General features: G+C 43.7%; 1 protein-coding gene across 1 annotated transcript in view; it reads left to right on the top strand.

Annotated features, from left to right (window-relative positions):
* Positions 1-12,726: 12,726 nt before the first annotated feature.
* MTDH (metadherin) overlaps positions 12,727-16,299 on the top strand; it is a 36,100-nt gene continuing 32,527 nt past the window's right edge. The window contains exon 1 of the mRNA XM_075415814.1: positions 12,727-13,337. Coding sequence (XP_075271929.1) covers positions 12,933-13,337 — 405 coding nt within the window. The 5' untranslated portion in view covers positions 12,727-12,932. The remainder of the gene's footprint in view (positions 13,338-16,299) is intronic.

Here is a 16,299-nt window from a genome sequence, read left to right as displayed (position 1 = left end):
TATAGGTGTGATTTACTTGGATTAGAGATTAGTACTGGCTTGAGAAGTCTGTCAGACCGAGTATTCCCAACCATCATTTATTTCAAGACTCCTTGATGAATATGGGATGTATGTCTCAGTGGACTATGTCTGAGGCATGGGCTCAGGCACAGGCATGGGCTGGGCATTCCCAAATGATGTCATTATGCACTATCTTCTCCTCTTGTTTTATTCACTGATCTGCTCTGATGATGTCTTTACTACTAGCACAGTAAAGGAAACCATGTTGTTTGCAGGCCAAGATGTGCTGTGAACAGAGGTGGCTGAAGACTTTCGTTTCAGTAAACACCCCACCCATCAAAGACTGTATGTTTTTACTTGGTTTTATCACTTCCCTCAGAAAGGTTGTGCATTTGTGTGCATGCATGCACTTCTCTTAAGTTACCTTTTCTTCAGAGAGTGGGAGGGAGGTATGAAGGAGAAGGCACAGTGGGCTATTACCACTGTTGTAGAGATGCCTCCCTCATTCTTGCATGCTGGTTTAAAAATGAAGCTCTAGTATTTTCACACTTTTTCTAGAATAAGAGAGCTGAAAAGTGTAAGCTGGTGTTCAGAGAGCCTGCATATCGAGAACTATAGGCTGAAGAGGCCAAGATGTGTGGGCAGAGCTGTGGGCAGCTGGCAGTGAACACCAACAGACTGGAAGTTGCTGCGTTTCTTGCACTGGGTCATATGAAGATCCCACTGCGTCCTTAGCCATACACTGATTTTGTTGAGAAAACTAATCTCAAGAATTACCCATCAGTTTACTCATAATTTTTGAACACCACATTTGTCTCAGGGGCACTTTACTGATAGGCAGTTTATAATTCATTATTTCTGGATTTTCATAATCATGGTTAGAATAGAAGTTATTTTGTGACTTCAGCAATAAACAGGATGCCATTTTCTCATGTGACAGGAGCAGGGGGAGGAAGTAACACAAACAGAAGCTTTCCCCCTATCCACTGAAGACTGTAGTGAAAATGCCCACTTCTACGAGACCAACAGGAAATACAAAATGTATGTGAGACTAGAAGAAACTTAGTCATGTGTAAAACATTATGGGTGAGTGGATTTAGAACAGGTACTGACTCATTGCTCCCTGAAAAACTGCATACAAAATCTCTAACATCCTGCAAAAAAGTATGTTTTGCTAACTAGCAAAAAGGGGGGAAAAGGATTCAAATAGTCAAATATTTCATGTGTATCTGGAGTATGATTTTAAAAGAGCCTTCCTAAAGCTTCCACAACTGATCTTTAGTCTCTTTAAACTGGATTTAGAACAAATATGAAAGAACAACCCATGTTATTCAGTGACTGACAAGGAAGTCTTTTAAACTAAGTGGGTGATGTGTGTACTTAAAGGCTTCCATTGCTCTCTGGTGGCAAAGGTTCCCAGGCACCAAACCTTTCCTGAGTGGTCAAAACCAGAGCTTTTTCAACCTACTCTAAATTCTAAGCTATTTTCTTCCATCTTTCTCAGTCCACCCTTGCCTGTTCCTGTCTTGGGTTCATGTGAGTGCAAAGAGAGTCCTGTGGTATTGCTGCCTAATGCCCAGAAAAAGCTGTGCTGTGCAATAGCAGCTCTGTCTTCTGTGCTGCAGCTAATTAGTGTCAGGACGAACAAAATCAGAAAGAAAATAAAAATTACATCTTGAAAACATTCTCTTTTTTTTTAGGTTCAAAAAATTATTTCACTCTCCTGGGCTGGTGTCAGGGAGACAGAATCCAAATCATGTAAATGAACTTCAAATGTGGGGTGATACTTTTTTATTCCCCATGCACAAAATCCCTCCCTCCCCCTCTTAGTTGGCAACACTGAGGCAGAGTTAAATAAAAAATTCTTTTGAGACTCCCTTGGAACTTGCTGCTGCCTCTCTGTAGCCCAGTTTCTGGATGTTTGAGCTTAAATTCACAGGCACATGCCAATACAAAGCCCCATGCTGAGCTCAGTGGGATCATTTGTGACACTTTTCCTCTTGACATGATTTCATGGTCTTGGCAAGTCCCTCCACCTCTCCAGTAAGAAGCATTTCAATTCCTTGGTCTCTGGGTACCTCATCTTTGTTTCAAACTCCTCCCACTTGTTATTATAAGGCCAAAGTTCCAAAGCTGCAGAAGCGCTAAAGTTGGGAGAGAGGCACAAAAGGGGCAAGGGCATGGCAAACGTATCTGGAAGAGGGCACCGAGTACCTACGTGGAGGACTGACTGCATGTGCACAGGATTCAAGCTTTCTACATGCTGTGCCTGTGACTGAGGATAGCATGACCAAGGATTCAATAGTGCTCAACTAACACTTTTGAATCAAGTAGAGGGATAGGATGATACCCACCAAGTTTCATCATAAGAAAGGTCTCAGGGACAGGAACTGTCTTTTTTTGCTGTTTGTATACTACACACCTCAGTGGGTTCCTCAAAGGAATTCACTGCACAATGCAAATAATAAGCAGGTGAAGAACTTGGATGATCCAAGGATCACTTACGCAGTTAAATCGCAGCCCACTTCTTGTTCCCTTTTTACTTCTGCATCTGCAAGGAGTGTTCAGCAACACATAAGGTTCAAGATGTGCAAGTCTAATGTGAATTTCATCTAAAGACAAGCTGAACGGGAAAGACTACATGTTTTCAGCATGGTCAGAATTGTTAATACTGAGTAAAAGCACAATCAGCATGCTCCTCAGAAAGCAGAAAGTAGTGTGAAGTCCTGCTGTTCTTTTTGGTGGCTTCTGGCTAAGAGGATTAATGCAAGGAAGCCATGGAGAGCTACACTTGTCCAACACTTTGGTCTTGGCATTTTTCTCCAGATGCTGGTCGCCTGGTTTTTCTACTTGACACCGCAGTGCAAAGCTTTCTTGGTGATCTGCATCATTTTTCAGTGCTGGATAAAGGTGCTGAGAGTCGTAGAGAAGACAAAAATCACTAGATGGTTGCAAGTTTGGAAATCCTGTTTTCTCATGCTTTACTGCTGCATCTTAACAACCTCATTTCCACGGTTCCTTGTCAGTGACTTCTTGTTAAAATGTCACAAAACTGATTAGGAATCCTGATAATACAAGGAAAGAAGACATTTTTAGTGTCATTATTACTATTAGCGCAGCTCTCACTTTTCCCTTGTACCCTAGTCTATTGCAAGCAGTTGCTACCATGGCTGATGAAGGGAGCACAGGGGAACAGATGAAAAGTTTCTTTTTAAGTCATCCCAGACAATTTCCCTACACTGTAAGTCTCTGACTACCCTCCAACCTCCTGATCTGCTCTTCTCCAGCACCTAACATCTTCTCTTTCCTGAAAATTCAACTACTTAGGCCTCCCTTCTTTAGGAGAAGACAGTTCCAAAAGCTGATTTGATTTCTGCTGTAATTTTTTTGAGGCTTGGATAGTTATCAGCCTAGACAGACAATTTAACCAGGCTGGAAATGTGCCAGGTGCTGCCTAGCAGCCAAGGCAGATACGAGATCTCTAAGGAAGAGCCAAAAATGTAATACACTAAGTCAGATTCTCTTTATTTCAGGATGTTCTTCTCTAACACATGTAGCAGATGGAGCCTCTTTCATACTTTTCCCAGCCAGACTGATCCATTCAAGTGTTTGGGTCCTTACAGCAATAACTAAAAACAATACTGCAGAGGTGCCCCAAGGCACATCATGAAGGGGATGCCACTGTACCCGACCTCACCACATGAAAAAATGATCATGATGCATTGAAAAAGGTATTGTCTTGCCCTGAACAGTTTGCACTATAACACGTGAAGGATAACAGCAATATACAAAAGCTAGAAAACTCTTTAACTGTATTATATTTTAGTTATTGTTTCTTGTTCAGTTATATGATATATTATAATGGCATATTTTATTAAAAAGAAAAAAATCAGAGAATGAGTAACAGGGACTATGGAATTAGAAAAGGGCAAGAGTGCAGGCATAACTCTGGAATGAAGAACATGGCAGGATCCAGGGGAACAGGAAGGCCAAGGAAGAGGGTAAGTCAGAGGACAAATAGATGAGGTTGCACAAATGGCAGTAAAAGTAACAGGACCAGCAGGAAGGGAAAAAACCCAAACATCCACTCTGGAGCACACAGTATGTCACTTGTGCCCTGCTGAATAAATGAACCACCTATTGGCCTTTTCAAAAATCTCCTCTCCTCTTCACTGTTTGAATGCTACTGCAAGAAATGCAGTATTTCAGAAGGATTTATCCCAGAGAACTTTGGGAAAAAATGGTCACCATGAATAGAAATACTTTAAGAGATTATCCAGACATCGGCATTATGAATTGCATGTAATTGTTGGAGGCATTTTGGCATCTGTATAATTGTATCACTTCGGATTTTAATAGGAGTCCATTGTCTCATAAAGATGTTTAAGCATCTGTTATTTCTTTCCTAATGCATACAGACTGCTGATATCCTGCGAATATTTTCTTGTTATTGTTCAGTATAATTCCCCAAAGAATATCCCACACTTCATGAGAGGATTTGAGAGTATGATTTTAATATAGGAAATAGAACGTCTATTTTAGACACAGTAAAAATGGAGCAGCAATTGTTGAATAGTCTCCATAAACAACATGTAATAAACCTAAGTATTATAATAGTTAGTCCTTAGGTTTGAGGACTGCTTTTTATAAAAAACACTTCATAGGGACTTTACAAATAAAATGGAAAAAAGAAGACAAGGGGATATGTGGAATTTTCTTAAAGTCAAAGGCCATAGGCCAGTAAGACATGCTGATCATATGGAGACAGCACAGCTGCAGGTAGAAAGCTGGGATGCTGCTCAGAAATTTGGTGTGCAGTCTGCACTTGTTTGCATCACACTAGTTCATGATCATGAACATATTTTGAAAAATATGTGGAATTAAACACCTGTGACTTTTTGGGTCTTCATTTTTTTAATGAAACGCTTAGGCCTGTTCACCTTTTGGAAGCTATAAAATGCTTCTTAAAGTTCAACATATAGAAGAATCAATTAACAGTGAATGTAGTAAAATGGAACTAAAGGGAAGCATTCATGAATTTGAGTCAAACTGCTGACTAGCAGTTTTAGCTAGAAGGCAGGGTGGAAAATCCATATAGGATGAAACAGTTCAACTTTTTTGCAACTAAATATTTCTGTTCAGAAATGCCAAAAGCTTCAAAATACAAATCTTTGTTTCAAAAGAGTATTTTCTCATTTTAAAAATAGCCTAAGTTAAAACAAGAAAAAGACTAAGGAAACGACATAACTCTAAATGAAACAGGAAAAAAGGCATGTTTTACATTTCAATTGGCCAAAATTGTTTCTGCCTTTTCAGAAAGGAACTGTTGCCATTTTCCCCATTGTTCCGGTTTACCTTTTAGCCCAAGATATCTGTTTATTTCCCAGGTGTCTTTTTATTTATATATTGATTTTGAGGCTCTATAATGTATTTTCCTAGTGTAAAATTTACCGTTTTCTCGGCATTTTTTCAATATTTCAAAGGCTGGAACATATGACACAGAAGGAGAGTTGGTTTTGGTTATGCTGGAGAAGAGAAGGCTGAGAGGAAACTAATTGCTGTCTTCAGCTAACTAAAGAACAGTTATAAAGAAAACAGGGCCAGACTCTTCTCAGATGTGCACAGCAAAAAGACAAGAGGCAATGGCTGCAAGCTGCATCACAGGAAATTCCAGTTGGACATAAACATAATACTCTTCACAACAAGAGTGTGGCCAAGCACTGAAACTTGAAAATAGAGAACCTGAAAAAACTCCATTCTTGCAGACTTTCAAAACCCGACTGGACAAGGCTGAGCACCCTGATGAAACTTCAAAGTTAGCCCTGCTTTGTGCAGGGGATGGGAATGGAATAGGTGGGTCACTCCAACCTAATTTACTCTGTAATTCTGAAGGTGAATGTTTTACATAGTAGTGCTCTGGTTTAGACCAAAACCATACATGGAATGATTAAGTATCAACTACACGATTACCAGCAAGCATTGGTCTGGCAGCTAACGCACAAAACCTCATAGAAATCTAGGTGGTCTTACATGCTCTACTTTCGACTTTCAGGTTGAGCTTGGCTAATGTCTAGGCAGAAATTTTCAAAAGCAAATGTTTCTTTTCAGTACCTCTGCTAGACATTTTAGATAGGTCTACTTACACAAATAAAAGACGACAAAGAGTAAATTTGAATCACTTACTTTGAGTATTCACAGTCCTTAACCATTAGTTTGCATCCTGGGCTTGCTTTGGACCACCCCAGCTAACTTTCCAACCAAAATTCAGGCAGCGTGCTCAGGATAGTTTACTGTAAGCACTGTAGACAAGGTTTGGCTTTGTCTGACCTATACAGTCTTCATGTGTTGAAACATTTTCACAGATCCTTATGGTGCACAGCAAAGCACACTCCCCTCAAATTCATTCTATGAAAACTTCACTCTGGCAAGCTGCAACACAGTCCTCACATTGTTTCAGACAGTTTGACCTAAAAAACCTACAAAAAAACAGCAGTTATCTCTTAGAATCATAGGAACATCATATGGTACCCAAATGAAACCCAGAGACACAACCTATTCAGCATGGACACAGCCCGTCAGCAACAGGAGAGTCTCCAGCAGCGTGGCTGTGAGCCAGCGTGTGCCGACCCAGGGCCAGGAACTGAAACTGGCTCAGGGATGATTTTCTTGAGCACTCTAGACATACGTACCACAGACAGTGTGATCTTGCAGGGACTCAGGTTTCAATGAGTTTTAAATGAGGCTGAGGTTTTTACTCTGTATAGGAATAATTTCAATCTGAAGTAGATTTTAAAATCAGGAAAACTTTTTTTCCGATTTGATTTTCTAAAAAGTTTAATTGGTATGTAAATTCTCACACTAAGAATGACTAAGAATCCAAATCAAGTACCCAAAAGTTAGGAAATGCCATCTCTAGCATTGACAGTGCAGACTGAACTCACATATGTTCTATGTATTATTCATAGTTTCATGACTGACTTGTCAGGTTTTTTTCTCCTCCCATGGGACTACACAGCTTTCCATCTACTAAAAAAGAGACTGAAAAAAACATTATATCCTAGCTCAGGCAAGGGCATGCATTTTCTGGGTTTCCAAGCATACAGCTGCCCAGAACAGGTCTCCTCTGTGGTCGACCTCACAGCCAAGGGTCATCAGGCTTCACAGCACCCTGCTAAATGAGCCATCAGGGCAACAGGACCAGATCAGGCTTCCTGTGGGAGCCCCAGGCTTGCTGCATGAAAATCCCACTGAAACAGAGATGTTTCCCTCCGTGACTGTCATTTCCCTGGCCTGGAATTTTTTGACAACATTTGGTATTTTGGTATCCCCACCTACCTCTAGGTCAGAATGACTGAAAAGAGCCCAAGCCTATAACAAAATCATTTAGAGTAGAACATAAAGGAACAACTAAAAGAGCTTGAATACGTGGACACTAATGTTCCTGCTGCTTCCATCACTAGCTAGCTCAGGTACTGACAGCTCAGGAGACTCAGCAACACAGATCGCAGTGCAAAAGCCTAAACTCACAAAAAACCCTGCACACTTGGATTCTGTAATTGTATTGCGAATAAATGAACCACATGGTTTCAAGCTAACTTGGTGCCATCTGTATGAACGGCAACCACCTCTTGATTAAAATGCTGTATTAGAAGAACTGTCTTGCCTATAAAACAAAGCTGTGAAAACTCTCCAAAGATGAATTTTAGAAGACCTATTACAGGAGATATTTAATGTACACTTGACAAAATACAGAAAACAATTTTGTACAACCCGTGGTATGAGCTAATAGGCCTATAATTCAGTGTTTGCTTTCTGTTAATTCAAAGGGTTTTTTTCCCAGCTGGGTAGCAAGTCTTTACATATTTATTTTCCTCGGTGCTTAGGGCTGATAGAAATTTGAATGTGAACAGTCTGCCAAAGTGTTCTTCACCTCCCAAGACACTCCTAAGCTCTATCAGTCATAACAACAATTTAGCTTTGATGACTAAACACTGTTTATGTCAAAGGTTCAATGAGAACAGACTTCTTCATACAGGGAATTAAGTTTATTATTTTTGTCAGAATGTTTCTAAATTTGAACTATATGGTTATGCACAAGAATGTGAACTATAATGAAAAATAATGTAAAATTAACAAGACTTCGAAGAACTCCTTAATAGAGAATTTTGACTTAGGATTCTGTGTCAGCTCAAAAAGCTGATCATGTCAACAGGAAAAATAAATAAGGTGAACTTCCAAGGTCAAAGTGGGATATGGATTACTCATCTTCCAACTTAACTGTCCTCTTCCTCTCCTCTCAGGTGGGAAAGAAATTCTTCCTGAAGCACTGCATTAGAAAAACTGATATTGTTCAAAGACTTGATGAAATAATTCGGTACTCTGAGAACAGGCGGTCACTGAGAGTTAGCCCAGGTCCCCCAGCCATAGCCCAGATGAACAGGTTCTCAGGGGACAACTTTTTTCTGCAACATACACCTTCCTTCAGCAGCCCATTTTGAGCCTCCCTCCAAATGGAGCTCTTGCTTTGTCGCTCTCCCAACCCTAAACCTATGTGTTGGTGGAGAATTAGCCCTAAATACCACAGATATTACAGTGGATGAGACATAAGACCAAAATATCGTAGCCATAACTCAGATAAATATGTCCTCACATCAGCTGAAGCTCAGCACAAGATTGCAGCCACGGCCCAGGTGGAAAAGATCTCAGGAGAAAATCCTTCTGACACCTCACTCTTCCCTTTGGCAGACCCTTTCCAGACCACTGAACTGGAGTTCCCACTCTTTCTCTTGTAACCCTTACCCCAAACCTAGGTGTCAGCCAAGCCCTAGCCCAACATCCTCAGCCGTAGCCCAGGTGAACATGTCCTCAGAGGACAATTCTCTTTGCTCCTTGCCCCTTCCTTTGGCAGCCCCTTTCCAATCCCAGTCCAAGCGGAGCTCTAGACTTACTCTCTTCTCCCAACTCTAAACAAAACCAAACCCCTAACTGTAAACGTGGGCTGAGACTTAGCCCAAGACCCCTAACCATCGTTCAGATGAAATCAGAGAATTTTCTCAGAGGGTAATTCTTTTTGCAGTCCCTTTCCTGCTCCACTCCAAATGCAGATCCAGATGTTGTCTGTTCTCTGCCCCTAAGCCGAACTGTAGCTCCAGCTCTAACACCTGATGTGAACAGAGACTAGCCCAAGACCTCAAGCCATTGCCATGACGATCAAGTTCTCTAAAGAGGATTCCTTCAGCAACCCTTTCTCGGATTGACTCCAAGCGGAACTCTATGCTTCGCCTCATTAAAACTAACTTAGTCTGAGTGCAAAGGATGGGTTGAGCCTTAGCTCCAGACCCTGAGCTAGCACCCAGATGAAAAAGATCTCAGGGAAGAATTATTTTTGCAGCTTACCCCTTAGTCTGCCCACTCCTTTGCTGCACCACACCAGCTGGTGTTCCAGGCTTTGTTTCTCTAAGTAATCCAAACCTCAGCCTCCCCCAACACGCCCAGCCACAGTCTGGATCGAAACATCTTGGGGATGAACTCCTTTCATGTCCTACCCCTCTTTGGCTGCCCTTTGCAGCTCCACTCCAAGTGCATCTCTAGGCGTGATGACTCTCCTGCTCCTCATGCAATCCTTAACTCTAACCCACATCCCCAGCACAGGCTGAGCCTTAGCACAAGGCACCCAGCCATGACCCAGACGAGTAATTTCTCAAGGAAAACTCTGTCTGAAGACACAGTTCTCACACCTTTCCTGGCTACTTCTTAACATTGCCAAGGATGGCGACTGTTGGATCAGGGACTTTTTATGGCAGTTCCCTCCTTCAGGACAAATAATGACTTAGCATTTTCCATGAATTCTGTACTGAGTTCACCTTAAAGCAATTTGGAGTCATGATCTATGTGAGACTGTATAATAGCCTATTCTTCAAAATTTTCAACTTCCTGACACAAGAGAAAACTTGAATGTGTTTTGTTTGGATTCTGCTTACTTTATTTAAATACTGAGAGGCTTAATTTGCTTCTGCTGCATATGTCTGACTTCTAGTCTAAAGAGTATCTACAGCTGCAAGACACATGGCTTCCATATTGTTTGAGATAATCATAAAAACTGCAGGGAACAGGTATTTTGAGATCCATGAAGTAACAGCTCCTTTTTCCTCATGCCAAGCCAAATGGCAGGTGCTGAGTTTTACATATGGTTGTGGAAAGGTATTATACAGGGCATGAATAATAGCAGTTGTGGTAAAACAAGGAATGTTTGCAGGTACAAGAGACATTACATTAAAAAAAATAAATTAAGCTTTGTCTTCACTATTTTTGGGTTTGTCATTATTTCCTCTTCTGTAATGTGTCATTCAACCTTCTGCTGTGATCCTTCGGAGAATGTAATGAGAAAGATGTTTTATATTCAGCACTGCCAGAAAGAGTCCTTAGGGTAGCTTTGGTCATATCTATTACGACTTTTGAAGATTAATATTAAACTAGTATTAGTATCGAAATTAGTATGAAATAGAATGTTTGCTTTATTTGATGAGTACTGTCAGAGTAGTATGTATGTTCCCACCATTTTTAACGAGCCACACAAACTTTCTTCAAAATGTTTCAATTTGCTACAAATTGTATGCCTATTTATTGCTGTACCTCATTAGTTCAGAATAAGAAGATATTTATTAGCTCCAGATTAACTTGCTTCACCAGCCGAATCAAGCCGAAAGTGGCTATTTTCAAGCGAGGATCTGCTCCCTTTTTTTCCCCCCCCAGCTAACTCTGTTTCCTGAAACTCCTCGGCTGTTCACACCGGTGCCACTCGGTGGTGCCACCGCGCTGCATTTACAGAGCTCCGGCGGGTCCTAAAGTCAAGCAATCACTCCTATTGTGGAACTCGGCCCCACCACGTTCTTGCAGTGTTTTCTTTAAAAACGAACAGTATCTACTGTTCTGTGGTCTGGGTTTTAAAAATTAGGCATATTTTTTCAGATAATGTATTTTGAACTAAAACTATGTGACCGCTGTTCCATCACCTCTACCTACGTAGGGCAACATCTTAAAGAAACTACTCACAGAATAATTGGACATGCTAAGGTGGCTGAGTTGTGCAACAACCAGTACACTGATAGTTAGTATCTTCCAATAAATGTGCATGGTCTACACTAAAGCATAAAAGGCCTATCAAACAATAAAAGTATTATGACTTTGAATTAAAAAAGTTAGTCTTCTAAGAGTATGTAAATGTCTAGCAGTAAAATGCTCTGCCTGAGACTGTTGCAACATCCTTCGTTCCAACTGAAGTTAATTAGAAAAGCAGGAATGGACTGCCTGGTGGTATCATTAAAAAACTAGGACTTAGAAGGAACATAGGAGTACTTGGAGAACTCCGAGAACAGCAAAACATATAAATATCTCCATGCAAAAGATATACTGACCTTACAAAATAAAATATATGAAAACAGCGTAAGCTATCACTATGCTGTTTAAACAAACTAATTTTATTTCACTACATTTTAAAATTCAAGTATCCCATGCATATTTCAATGCACTAAACCCAGATATTTTTCCAGCAGGCTATGAGAGAGGAACATTTTTTATACATAGAATTGCAAATGGAAAGAACGGGACACAACCTGACTTTCCAGCAACACACCACTGCAGAAAACTACAGTCACTGTAAAGCCACTCGACGATGCCAGCTCTGAGGCCGACAGCTCCAATGCTGCGAGACCAGATTTCTGAAAAATCAGACATGCAATTGGAGTCACATTTTTTAGGGCTCATTTTTAAAGTATGTGAAGAAATGCAGTTTTGGAGTTCCTAACGACAAAACAACTCCTAAAATGACACAAACCACTGTATTTTTTCACAAAGCTATTTAATTTGACGTACTGAGCCAGTTTGTGGGAGTTCAGATCTTAGAAAATATAGCTTGTAGAAAGTATCTATGCTATTATATTACCTTCTCCAGCGTATTTACAAATAACTAAAAGTGCACCGATTTTTTCAGTCTTACAGCAGTTCTAAATGCCTTCTCTGCAGAGGAGATGGCCTCTGAGGGGCCCTGACCCCGGCCTCCGAAGCCTGGCAGGAAGGAGCATCTACCTGCCGGTCCCAGAGCCCCCCGACACGGCCCCAGGGCCGCTGCTGGAGCTACGCCGGAGGCACCCACAAACCGGCCGTTAACGTGGCCGCACCGGAGCTGCGCCGCCTCGCCGGGACAACCGCAAACTTCAAATAGAGCTGATGAGCGGCCGTTACCGTGGAAACGCACCCACGCTGCCGCGGGTCCGGGAGGGCCCTGCTGGGGCAGGGACACCAGCGCCGGGGCCGTCCCTCACTCGCTGCCTCAGCACCGCGCCCGGCGGAGAGGGGGCGGCCCGCCCGGCGGAGCGCTGCACGTACCGCACTGCACGGGCCGGGGGGGGTGTGCCCACCGGGGACGGAGCACCGCCCGCCGAACCCGCGCGAGACGAGGACAAGCGGCCGCCTCAGGGCGCAACCGCCGGCCGCGGCCCCCCGTGAAGCTCCGCGGGGCCTCCCGCCCCGCCCGCAGGGGCGACGCCGCCGCACCGCCAGGAGGCGCCAAACGCCCCTTCGGCCGCCGCCGCCCCGCTCGCCGGCTGCCACGTCGAGGTTGCTCCGCGCGCCACCCCTCTGGGCAGGGCGGGGCGGGGCGGAGGGAGGCGGGGCGCTGCGGAAGTGGCGGGCGCGAGGCGGGGCGGTGACGTCGCGCGTGAGGCGGAGGGCGGGGAGGAAGAGGAGGAGACGCGGGCGCCTGTGGGGCTGAGGCGGCCGCGTCCGGGCGGGGCTCTGCTCGTCTCCCGTCTCCCCCCCACACGCCGGCGGCTCGGGCAGGCGAGGGCGGCTCTCCTGAGGCCGCGATGCGCTCGGCCTGAGCGCTCCCCCGCCGCCGTGCCCGGGTTGGGGCCTCTGCCGGGCAGGGGGCCGCGATGGCTGCGGGGAGCTGGCAGGAGGCGGCGGCCCAGCAGGCCGAGGAAGCGGCGGCCCGGGTGCGGGACGTCCTGTCGGGCGGCCTGGGCCTGCTGCGTGCCGAGCTGGGCCTCGAGCTGGGCCTCGACCCGCAGGGCCTGCCCACCTGGCTCGCCCTGGTGGTCGCGGCCGCGCTGGGACTGGGGCTGCTGGGGCTGCTCCTGGCCGTGGCCTGCGGAGGCGGCCTCCGTAAGAAGCCAGCGCGGAGCGCGGCGGAGAGGAAGGGCGACGAGGCGGCCGGTGCGGGTCTGACAGCCGGCGGGGCCCAGGGCAAGGCGGCGGGCCCGGTTCCCGGGCAGCTGCACCTGAAAGGCGACGAGCAGAAGAAGCGAAACAGGAAGAAGCTGCCAGAGAAAACGGCGCGGGTGAGGGGTGCTGCGAGGGCCGCGCCGCTCGGGAGGGAAGGGCTGAGGACGCGGTGGGGCGGGGAGGGGGGGCGAGGGGCTCGTTGACAGCCACGGGATGGGGACGGCGGCGGGGAGGTCGCCTCCGGGGAGCGGCCCCGAGTGCGGCTGCCTCTCCCCGGGCCTTGTCCCCGGCGCCCGCTGCTCGGTGAAACGCCTGCAGGTCGGTTAGGCGCCGGCGAGAAGAGGGGAGAGCCGCCCGCAGGGTCTGGAGGCCATAGAGCCTTACCCCCCCCACCTCCAGGCGCCATGGGGTTGACCTGGGTGATCTGTGCCTGGGGAAGGAAGGGGTGGGGGGTCGCGAGTGGCTGCTCTGGAGCTGTCTCGTCTCGGTTACTCGGTTGGTTTGAAAACCTGGAGGAACAGCGCGCACACACGGAGGTGACACGTTAGTAGTCCTGGGTGAAGAGGAAAACGCTCGTTTCTTTTTAGAAGCTTTATAATGGAAACAATGATATGAAAGCATCACTTTTTAAATTATTATTCATGGAATGCTTGCGGGGTTAGGAACCAGTAGTGGAGACCTTAGTATGGCTTAGGTTTTCAAGCCAGGAGTTGCAGTCCAGGCAGGTACAGACTATTGGAAATAGTATTTTAAGCCCCATAAATGCTGTGATGATGCAAACTTGAGTAAGGCTTGTTGCTGTGTCTTTTCGACAGACCATAGAATCACAGAATCACAGAATAGTAGGGGTTGGAAGGGACCTCTGTGGGTCATCATGTTAACGTCAGTCTTGTGGTGAGCTTGCCTCAGTAGGAATGTGTCTGATTTAGTTGTTACGGTAAGGATCATCTCCTTTAATAAGGAAATCTGTGTCTTAGCAGCCCCTTAAAACACAGATCATTCCTGTTCTTTTTTTGAAATCCTTGGTATGTGGTGTGGGAGTCTTCTATCTTTGACAGTATTTCTGTACTTCAGGAGAAAATTAGTGGAGTGCAGAAATTATAAACTCTCCTATTAAAGCTTTCAGTTATAGTTTGGGGGTTTGAAGGGATTGCTTCTATAGCTTTTATATTGTTAGTATGTTTGTAATCCTATTTATGTCCAAATGGATTATAGGAATGAAAGTGCAGCGGATGTCCCCTGCCTGTTACAACTGTGTCTTACAATTATATCTCTCTCTATAAAATCTGAATTATTTACCTAATGACCAGAAAAAGGAGAGAAAATGGGTTTGTACCATCGTTTGAGTCTGTGGAAGTAGTAAGATTTGACAAGTCTGTTTTGTTTTTTTTTTAATGAGAAGTTAAGGCTAGAATATCTTAAAAGAAAACTAGAAAAGTCTGCATACGCCACCAACCTGTCTTCAAGCAGTGAAGTACTGAAGTTGATTCTGGAAGTTGCAAGAGACTGAATGCTGAGCACCGAGAAGAGGAAGCTTTGTGGTTCAGAATCTTTCCAGTATAGCTAGGTCTCCATTTTGGAGAAGGCATGGTAAAGATGCAATTTTTTTTTTCCATCTTGAACAGAAAATCCTTCAGGATTTAATAGAACTGTTATGCCCTCTTGAAAAAAAAGAGACTAATCCTAGAAATAATTTAGATTTTGCTTCGTTTATTTTCTTTAAACTCCAGAATAAAAGCAAAGCATAAACTCTTGCAAGTCATCACTGAAGACATTAAAAAATGCCTCATCAGAAGACAGAGTGAAGAGGCAGATACACTGTTAACTTGACAATGATCTGCAGTGCAAGGCTTCATAAAAGCAAACTTTGTATTAATTTTATGGAAGATTTAATGAACTGACATTTTTTGTGAATATAAATACTTGTACTGTTTCAAGCTTCCTTTATTCAAGCATAAAATAAGGACAATTGAGTCTGTGTAAGAGCAAATCTTTTCATAATGAAAAGAGTAAAATTAGTTTTTTAGCTGTGAAGCTGTAATTCTGTATTGTTAAGGTTTTTAAAGTTATTTTTGTATTACTTTGTATTCATTATTTCTGTGCAGAGGTGAAAAAATAAAACCCCCACCTTTTCTCAAAAGAAAATGCACAAACTGAATCACTAATTAGTGCAAGTAAGTTTATACCAATGGCAGAGTTTAATAGGCCTGCCTCATGCTCATTCTCCAAGAAAAGCTCATAGAGACCTGTATTAGCATGTCCCAATATTTTTCCAACTTTCACGTGAAAAATTCTCAAAATAACATTGGAAGTGTAAAGGTGCAGCAATAATTCTTACTGATGGCTTCCTAGTAATTTTCGTCTTGTGTTTTTTTTATGCTGTGATGCTGGTAGTGAAGTCTGTGAAGGAAAAGAGTAAGCCTATTATCAGTAGATTTTCTACAGGGTTTGCTGCGCCAGGGTCTAGATTTCCATTGTGAGCATTTCAGAAAGCTTAGATAAACTGGTCTGCAGCATTAACGAGCACACTACAGATGTCTAATTAAAAGCTGTAGGATTACTTTAATACAGAGTTACTGAGCTCATCATAGGGCAGGTGATGCATAACTCTCATCAGTCAGGATCAGAAATGTTCTTCACTGTACTCTTTCTGAGGAGGAGTATTACTGCTTTGTTACTTGCACATGGCCTTATTCCTATATAGGTAGGGTACAACTTACCGATATTTTTCGTAAAATAAGCTTAGTTGAATAGCAGTTCAATGATTGGATACAGTAGCAATTATGAGATTCTGTTTATTTTGCTTGCTATGGGCAGACTGAGGAAAAAAAATGAAGTTGAAACAGTATAGCATTCATTAACATCATAGTTTACAGAGCCAGTTCTGGCTTTCTCCAGCTGTTTGGAGCAAGGTAGTATCATGGTATCCTTACTTCAGATTCTATGCAGTAAACGTGAAGCCCCTTTCTGTGTTTTTTTTCTTTTTTAGCTCCTGGCAGGGGCAGAGCTCTTTGTCTCCTGTCACACAGTTCTTTGGCCCCTGTTAAGATTTTTTTCTTTCTAAAAATCTCTTGATCT

The sequence above is a fragment of the Opisthocomus hoazin genome, chromosome 3, assembly GCF_030867145.1.
Source record: "Opisthocomus hoazin isolate bOpiHoa1 chromosome 3, bOpiHoa1.hap1, whole genome shotgun sequence".
In the NCBI taxonomy this organism is placed as follows: Eukaryota; Metazoa; Chordata; class Aves; order Opisthocomiformes; family Opisthocomidae; genus Opisthocomus; species Opisthocomus hoazin.
This window is presented reverse-complemented; position numbering and strand designations above follow the sequence as displayed.